The sequence below is a fragment of the Neopelma chrysocephalum genome, unplaced genomic scaffold (genome assembly GCF_003984885.1).
Source record: "Neopelma chrysocephalum unplaced genomic scaffold, ASM398488v2 Primary Assembly neopelma1_43, whole genome shotgun sequence".
In the NCBI taxonomy this organism is placed as follows: Eukaryota; Metazoa; Chordata; class Aves; order Passeriformes; family Pipridae; genus Neopelma; species Neopelma chrysocephalum.
Window position 1 is genome coordinate 12,420,882 of NW_020897702.1, and position 9,306 is coordinate 12,430,187.

At 35.6% G+C, this 9,306-nt stretch overlaps 1 protein-coding gene across 5 annotated transcripts in view; it reads right to left on the reverse strand.

Moving 5' to 3' along the window:
* Positions 1–2,502: 2,502 nt before the first annotated feature.
* Positions 2,503–9,306, reverse strand: part of CNTN5 (contactin 5) — a 634,097-nt gene continuing 627,293 nt past the window's right edge. For all 5 annotated transcript variants that reach the window (XM_027677364.1, XM_027677365.1, XM_027677367.1 and 2 more), the window contains 3 exons: positions 8,953–9,065; positions 7,436–7,604; positions 2,503–5,437 (listed from right to left, as the gene is read on the reverse strand). In XM_027677364.1, coding sequence (XP_027533165.1) covers positions 5,334–5,437; positions 7,436–7,604; positions 8,953–9,065 — 386 coding nt within the window. In that variant the 3' untranslated portion in view covers positions 2,503–5,333. The remainder of the gene's footprint in view (positions 5,438–7,435; positions 7,605–8,952; positions 9,066–9,306) is intronic.

Below are 9,306 nucleotides of genomic sequence, written 5' to 3' on the forward strand. Positions count from 1 at the left end.
ATATATCACTCAATAATAAGGGAATGAGTTATACAAAACTAAGCAATTCAACTCAGGCTTCTTTACTAAGTTAACCACTTGCTCCACATGGCAAAATTTTAAAGAAATATCAGGAGGACTACCCTGTTTTACTATCCTGTCTTAAGAAGTCCCTTTTGTAGAAGATACAAGATGGTATCATTATGAAATGGAAATGCTTGTTCAGCCAGGGAGCAGAGCAATGCAACTTAAAGTAAAATTGTACTTACTAAAGCTTTGATCCAGATATGCCTCAATTACTTTCAATATCTCTTTATTTACATGTTTTCTGTTATGAAAAGCAAATTGATGCATTTTCTGATCTTATTTTCTGTATGAAAAGTGAAATATGCTGATTAACACATATAGTGCCTGCCTTTGCTATTCATCTTGATAACTGTATTTTTCAGGAAGACTCTCATGTTTTTATTCTATAGGGTTTTTTAAATTGATGATTTTGAGCATAAAAGTGAAAAACCCTGCCACCAAACCATATCCAAAGGGAGCGTATTTTTCTTTAGCTCGACACATCTATTTCATCACAGTAAAAGATGAATCAAGAAGCATTCCAGATTTCTTTATCAGTTTCTTCTGATGACTGGGTAGGTTTCTTATCCAAGCTGGGGTGTTTAGTTAATAATCTGACAGTAGAAAAGGAGCACAGGAAGTAGGAATAGCTGTGCATCTAAATATTTGTGCCAGTTTGCTTAAAGAGCTGACCCCTGTAATAAGTAATGCAAATATTGAAACTGCACAATTATCCACAGATTTTTCTTTTAGGCTTGTGAGGCTTTTATTCACATACACTATCATTACCTTGTTTAAAGTATTAAAAATATGAACTCCAATAAAGGTAAAATCAGGTTTGTCTTTACTGGAATTGAGAGAAAAGTCTTAGAACAAACTCAGGATCTGTATTTTTGGAAGCAGCCTATGTGTCAGCATGCTTAGGGAGGCTGTTTGTAATAGCCTAAAGGCAACAAACCTATTGTAATAAAATGCAGTTCATTTTCTCTTATCCTTGACATTGTTTTGCTCAAAAGCATAGGAAGTAATTAAGAAGGAAATTGTCTTTCATTTTCAGAGGAACTGGGATGATGGCCATAAAAGGGCAAGAGTGGGTTGCAGTGTGGTAGAAGTTCTGATAGGATATGGATTTTCAATATATACAGTTCTCCATGTCAGCAAAAGCAGGCCATTACAGTGTTCTGTGACATTCATAACTAATTTAATGGAAGTCCTGATATAATATGCTATTTAAGCAGTACCCATTTTGTAATTGAAGTCTCAGTTCAAATGACTGTGGCAATGTATTTTTATTTCCAGTATGGGCTTTTTGACTTCATACTGTGTTCCAAAGTCATCTACCATTGTAAATATGCATTTCATAAAGAATTGATTGGGGATTATTAAAAGCTCAAATAAAACTATAAAAAAGAAAAGTATTTGCTACAATTGAGTCATCCATGTTTACATTTTTTCCTCAAAAGGCTATGTGTGTTTTTGAAAACTATTCTTTTGTGGTTTTTCACACAAAGTATTTAAAATATAAGACACAGAGGTACCAGAAGCTATGTAATACTTCAGTATACAGAGGATTGACCTTGGTGACTTCCTTATAAAGCACTTTTCATAGAAATCATAGAATGGTTTGGGTTGGAAGAGACCATAGAGATCACCTAGTTCCAAACCCCTGTCCACGTGCAGGGACACCCTCCACAAGACCAGATTGCTCAAAGACCTATCCAATCTGGCCTTGAACACTTCCAGGGATGGGGCATCCACAGCTTCTCTGGGCAGTGCCTCGCCACCCTAGATCTCTCTTCTGTTCATGATTATTTTTATTTTATCTCTGATGTTAAATTGCAGATTACATTGCAGTTTTTGTTAAGTATAATTTCATGTTGAGAATTCTTGAACCTTTCAGTTATTTAATAATGGCCAGTCTTCGCGAACGAAGATTTGGGGAAAGGTCTTTTTACCTTTCCAGCCTGCGCAATGGATTTTTTAGGTGAGACACAGCCTGCGCTGAACTGAGCCCACCCTTTAATCCTAAGGTTCATCTGCCGGGGCCAAGCAAGCCTGGACAATGGCAGTGAGGTCCTTAGGACGTAGGTTTGTTTAGAGTGTCCTTCTCATAGATGGATGGCCTCACAGGGCTAACGAGCTACCATCTGCCCGGGGGACTTGGGATTCGAACCCGTGGTCGCAGCAGTGAGAGTCCTGCATGCTAACCACTAGGCCACCAGGGGTCCCCCTTTCAGTTATTTACTTATGAAAGAAATACCTACCCAGGGAAACCAACACTTAGGTGAAATTGGAGTGATGACAAAAAATTACTTGATTTTAAGAGTTGCATTGTCCACTTTCACTGTTGCAGATTCATTTTCTTCTTGAAAGTCATGTAATTAAAGGCTTCTTGCTGCTGAAAACCAAAATATTTGTACTCTATGAACATAACTGAGGACCTGACAGGAGATAAGATAAAAGCCAATAAAAAGAGAATAATTTATTAAAAAGATCTAATGTTACAAGAACAGTACACAGAAACTATTATATTACTGTGTCTTCCACATTGTATATACCATTATATATAGCATATATACAGATTGTACAATATATCTAACATTTTGATATGGGCCATGACAGTATCTTTCTTTTAGTCTGTGAAACAAAGTTTCTTTCTAATTATTTTTTTTTCTGAACAGATCTTGTAGCCATATACAAAAATACAGTCTCCTCAGTGACGCCAGACTGCACTATTACAATCTTCTACATGAAAAAGGAAAAAACTTTCCCTTGCAACCAAAAAATGTCATGATAAGGAAACATCTTCTACAAAGTAACAAATGGGTAATACATAAGTACTTAAACATTTAAAACATGTTTATTAATATATTTAAGATGCAAAATACATATTTTGTTCATGTTGAATATAAAACATACCCCTTTTTGTCCCTGCAATACAACTACATTACCTGATGGTATGTTCAGTATTTCTATCTTTATCTTCATACTAGAGATCAAGATGTATCTAGATGGAGTTCTATCTCCTTATCAGACTTTTATTCTTCTTATAAAGCGTATCCATTTATTGTATTCAGAAATTTTAACTGCCATTCAGAAAATGCCACCGCAGTGAATGTAGCGTTTTTGAATACTCTGAAATAAACTGCATTGGCAAGCAACTGTATAAAAAATAGAGGAAATTATGTTTAATTTATAAAATAGCTGTTTTGCTTTTTGGTTCATCACTTTATTCTTGTTTATTTTAACCTTTTGAAAGATGGTAGATTGCTAATGCAGGTTCCCTGCATGGTAACAATACTGCTGTTTTACAAATGACAACAGGTAGTTATTTTCTGTGAGTTTGCTCTTTCAGCAAGGTACATTACATCTTCCTTTCTTTGATCTCAAAAGCCTTTCCAGAACACAGAGATATAGAAGGTCTCTTTCCGTTTACCTACAGCCTGTGCTCAGCTAGCTATCCTGCCTTTGTTTTCCTAGCAACATGGTGACTAAGTAAATTTAAACTCTATTTCTTAAAAAATTATTTAAAATATTAGTGGGTAAGAAAGATTTGAGTTGAACTTTCTCTGAAAAATTTTACTGATAAAATATTAAAAAGAAAAAATATTTAGTCACCAATCAGCTTTTTACCTACTAAGCACTTGATCTGCGTTGTGCTTTCTTGTCTACTATTTTAAAGCTGCTGAGAAAGAGCACATTTAGCTAAATGCAAAAAATTATTTTACTAGTGAAGAGGCAAAATAATAGCATTTTGATTGCAGAACTCATCAATTAAAATAGATTTTCATCAAAACCTTTTAGAGGGATGGACAGCTAGAAGAACTGTGCTGTTAGGACTTTCATGTTAAACATTTTTGACCTGATTTTTCCCAGGTGAGGGAATGTTTATCCTAGGCTTGATCCCTTAGTAAAACACCCTTTGTCACAGTACTGTGTACACAGTAATTGTGTACACAGTAATTGCATACCATCTACTCTGGGAATTATTTTGCTTCAGGTGCCAATACATGGAAAGGCCTTTCAATGCAGAAAAATTGTCCATATTGTCTATTGAATGAAAAATTGTTTGGTATAGCAAAAATTGGGGATTAAAACTGATAGCACACAGTCGCTACAGGAATAATCTCCAGTAAACTATAGAAATAGAGACAATTAGTTAAATAACTGGAATGATGCTCTGTAGTACTTCTCCAAGTATTTTTTCTCAGACACTAAATCCTCCAAAATATATCGTACTGCAGTTTGAATATATGTGAATGATTAAATTCTGAAAAATGTTAATATTCTCTCCATAATATGCTTTCTTATATACTTCAACTTGATTATTATCTATATAGAGCACAGAATGTTACTAAAAAACGGTCTCAGAGGAAAAAGAAATTTGAGAAAAAAAAGCTGAGAAGTGATTGGAAAAAAGTAGGTTTCTCTCCTTGCATTGCTTTACTTGTCCAACTAGGATCTTAATGTATATCATATTTAAATGCCCAGCGCAGTTTTCATTGTGATATGCAGTAGGAATTGATTTCTTATTTACTTTTGAAAATCTATATCTGATTTCATTGGATGTAATATCTTGCAGTATTTGATGAATAAAAACTTTTTTCCTCTTAAATTTGTATTTAATAATTTTTCATTTACCTTGCAATAAAATAAACGGATTTTCTGCTCCATTTTGCCATGTTCTGAGTATGCTGTCCAATATTTTATTGGCAGTTCTTTTTGCTAATTAAATACATACTATACATTTTCAGAACAAATTCTCTTTACTTTTGCAGTGGGCTGTGTAGATAAATTAAATTTTTTCTCAGTTGTTGGTAGAAACAACAAATTATTGGGGATGAGAGCAAAGTATTCAACAAAGCTGCATCAAACTTTGTTCTATGTGTTAAAAAAGCATTTTTTTTCCAAACCAAACAGATGTACTGTACTAGACGCCACTTTTTAAATACCTGATGACATGTGACTGGGCTCACCAAAATCAAACATATTAAAAAAGGAAAATACATTTGACAGAAATTACCTTTGCTTACAAAAGTTTATTACATACAATCTGCATATTTTTGGGCCAAGAAGTGTCTCCTCTCCAGAGGACTTTTACAAATAAAGAAGAGATAAAAACCTGATGAATTACTGACCGTGTTTCCAACACTCCTCTAAGTGCACCACAGGCACTTCTATGGTTCCTTAAGCATTAGATCATGTATCCAGTTTCTCCACAGACATAAAACTCCACCCCTTGGTGTCATTAAATTAAAGCAAAGAAATAACAACAAAGTCTGAAACCTTCACCATGATGTCGAAGGTACCATCAGTGCCAAAAGCAATGTTACAGAGGACGAGGAAGTAGACAACATATGTAAGGTGGATTGAGCACTTGTTACTTTCCCTCCTGAAATGAAAAGCAAAGTAATTAGGGAACAAATGATGTAAATGGTCAGTACACTTAGATACTATATTTTGCCCAAAACTGTATTCTATTACCCTCAGCAAAAGCCTAACCTTTAGGCAATGGATTAGCTTCTGACAACTGCAGTAACAAAATAGGCTCCCTACAGAGATGGGATTTTATGAGGATACCTACAGCAATTCACATGCTGGAGCCTCATATTCAGTCTGCAAATGAATAGGAAATTCCAAAGGGGTATGTGGTTTTGTGCTTTAAACCTCAAAAAAGAATTAGGCTGCAGAAGCTGCTCTGAGTTCCAGCCATAGTCACAAATATTCTTCCCAGAAAAAAGGATTAAAGCTGACCCTTGATCTCTATTTTTGCCCAGAGGAAAAAGTGGTATTTTGCCCAGTAGTCCAGTGATGATTTTAGATTACAGCAGTCCCTTTAAAGGCCATGTTAAGGGGAACTGTTCTCTGGGCTGGTAGTGGTAACAGAACGGGAAGGGAACCAGTCTGTGTTCCTTTGGACAACAGTTGACCTAAATGGAAGTAATGTGATATGCATAGTCTAATCACAAATATCAGGAGAGAGGGAATGAAAGACTTGGTGGCCTAGAGTTATGGCTCAAAGGATACATGAAACAAATATTCCATGGAGTAGGGATTGGTGTCTTCTGCATTCTGATAATAGCATTGAGGTTTGTGACTGGATTAGGGCTGAAATTTTAGTCCTACAATGAAGTTTCAGGCTCACATCTTTTAGTTAGTACTCCTTAAAGAGTGTAAAGCAATGTTTAGTAGAACTTTTAAGTGTTAGCAGAAAGTTAGAATTAAGATGCCTTGTTGTGTTTAGGCAAAAGTCAATGTTATTTTCTGGTTGTTCTTGCCACTAATCCTTCCATTCCTTTTTTACCTATGTAATATTGATACTGTAAATTTTTTCAACTTATCACAGTAACTGAGGAGATAGAATCTAGACATCCTAAGTTACTTTATGATAATACTTTAATACTGTAATAAGTTAATAATTTATTAAAGTAATAGTTATTCAAGGGAGTAATTGGAATCTACAGAGAAATTCAGCTTATTCTAAGGCAGGCAGATACAGAGTGTTCATAGAATCACAGAATATGTTGAGTTGGAAGGTACCCATAAAGATCATCAAGTCCAACTCCTGGCCCTGCACAGGACCATCTCCAAGAGTCACTCCATGTGCCCAACAGCATCATCCAAATGCTTCTTGAACTCTGTCAGGCTTGGTGCTGTGACCACTTCCTTTGGGAGCCTGTTCCAGTGCCCAATCATCCTCTGGGTGAACATTTTTTAATATCCAACCTAAATCTCCCCTGACACAACTTCAGGTCATTCCCTTGGGTCCTGTCAGTGGGCACCACAGAGAAGAGATCAGTGGCTGCCCCTCCTCTTCCCCTTATGGGAAGTTGTAGACTGTTACCTAAATACATACCATTTTATCTGTGTTAGACAGTACACCTACAGCTGGTGGTCCAGAATGATATGTGTACCCTCTAAGTCCCATATTATATATGCCATGTGCAAATGTTTGGGATACCTTAAGACATATCAGGTGTCCTTATGGGCTTATGTCTGAATATGTAAATTCAGAAGATTAGCTGAATTGCTGTCAAGGCTCCACTGTTGGTCCCTATGGGTTACATCTCAGCTGACTATATTGCTGTTTGAGACACCTAGTGCATATATAAGCATCTATAGCTCAGTTAGGTTTTCAGATGTTACCCTAGAAAGGGAGGGGTTTCCTATAAATCTTCTGCTTTGTTCATCAGCCTCACATGGTTGCCTCAGATGCTCTTAGAATCTCAAATGGCAGTAGATGTCTTTGTTTCAGCATGGAACTGAGGACTCAGATTAATAATTTTATCTAATAGCTAAATAATTGTGGCAACATTGTTTTTCAGGTAGAGAATAATAGAGTTAATGAACATTGCTATAATCACTATTCTTTCAAATAGTGTAACTTTACCTGAAAAAGATGGAACTCTTATCTGGGGACTTGCAGTTCCATCCCCTCCTTCACTAACTGCACAGACCTCAATGATGTAGACACCAACATCAGGAAGAAGTACCACCGCGGAGGTTTTCTGTGTTTCTATAACTTGACTGTTGCTCTGGCCTTCTTGCCGAAATAATACCTATGGTCAATAAAATAGATAATGGTCATAGTGGTCATTCAAGTTATATACCAAACATTTTGTGTAGATAACACAGTCGCTGCAATGCTAACTGTTTCATGCTTTCGCTGAGGATTTCATGACATTACATTTGAACAGTCATCTGCTTTTACTCTTCCCTCTCTGCAATGGCTTCAAAACTGTAATAGCAAAGTATACTAGCAAGCAATGAAAGAACATTGATTATGATCCAGAGCAAAGATAGTACATTTGCCCTCTCCAGCATTAGGTGTTGCACAATTTTACCTCCAAATTTCAAAATGTTTTTTGGGGTCCATTCGATTCAAATTCTTATCCCCAAATTCATGTTGATATTCACATTTTTGGCTCAAGAACCCAACTTCAAATGTAAAGAAAATGTTCCAAATAATGTCCTTACTGTGTTTACCTTAGCTGGATAACTGAGAATAGCTGAGATCTGTCCCTGCACCTCCTGTAACATTCAGGACAAATTTATGGAAGGAAAAGCGAGTACCTAGCTGTCTTTTTGATATTTCTGCATAAGAGTTTCTGATCCCAGACAAAATTGAGAGGGTTAGAGAGGTGTGAAAAACTAGAGTAGTCAACTCAACTATTTCAGGATATTAACTATCTGATAAAGGTTATAACAGTTTCTGGCTTATTTGAACCATTTTACACTTTCTTGGTGATATTTCCCGATGTATTAGAGTGGATATCAGATTTTAGTCTAGAAATGATTGTATATAGACTTCAAAAAACCAAACCTCCACACCTCTGTAAAAACATTGGAAACATTCTACTTTGATTAAAAATATTACAGCAAATTCTATATAGTTTTATGACTTGTTATTTAAGTGTTAATCTGTATTTTACTCTTTAAAACTTCAAAACTTTAAATGCCAGCTGTGATCGTCTGTGACTGATTGTTGAACATTACCAACATGATCATAATAAGAATATTAATTTTAATGTCAATTTATGATGCCTTATTATTCTGCATTTCTCTAAATCCTACTGCAAACACAATTGAATTGAGAAGTTATTAGGAATTTCATCACAGGCTTGTCCTATTAATAACCACTTCTGATTCAGAGATAATGAGCTGATACCCTCAGATAGAGCTTACTCAGTTTATAAGCAGTATTTGAAAATCATAACATAAAAATATGTTGGGGCATTTCTCTCATTTTAATTTTATTTATTGCTTTTCATGGTGAAAACTGATTGGAGACAGTCTGTGCAGAATGCTTTACTTACACAGAGAAACAAGAAAGGGAAAAAAGCCAATAATGAAGAGAAGCAGTTGTTTGGAAGAGACAAAGGTGAGTAAGGACGGGGAAGCACTGACCTTATATCCCATTACATCAGATTCATTAGCTAGAGGTCTGACTGGCTCCCACCCAAGAGACACATGTGAACCATCCTGTATCCACATAATATTGCCTGGTGCTTGGCTGGGAGCTGAGAAGAAAAAAATAACATATACATAAATATATTTTTATATATCACTAGTTTCTTTAAAATCAAAAGAAAAATATTTCAATCTTTCATACATTTAAAATCAGTCATCTTAACAGGTTCCCACAACTCTGTATCAAATTCTAAGGTTTTTTTTTTACCAGTATTGTAATTTAGTAAATTATTATGTATTTATTCATCCCATCCCATCCCATCCCATCCCATCCCATCCCATCCCATCCCA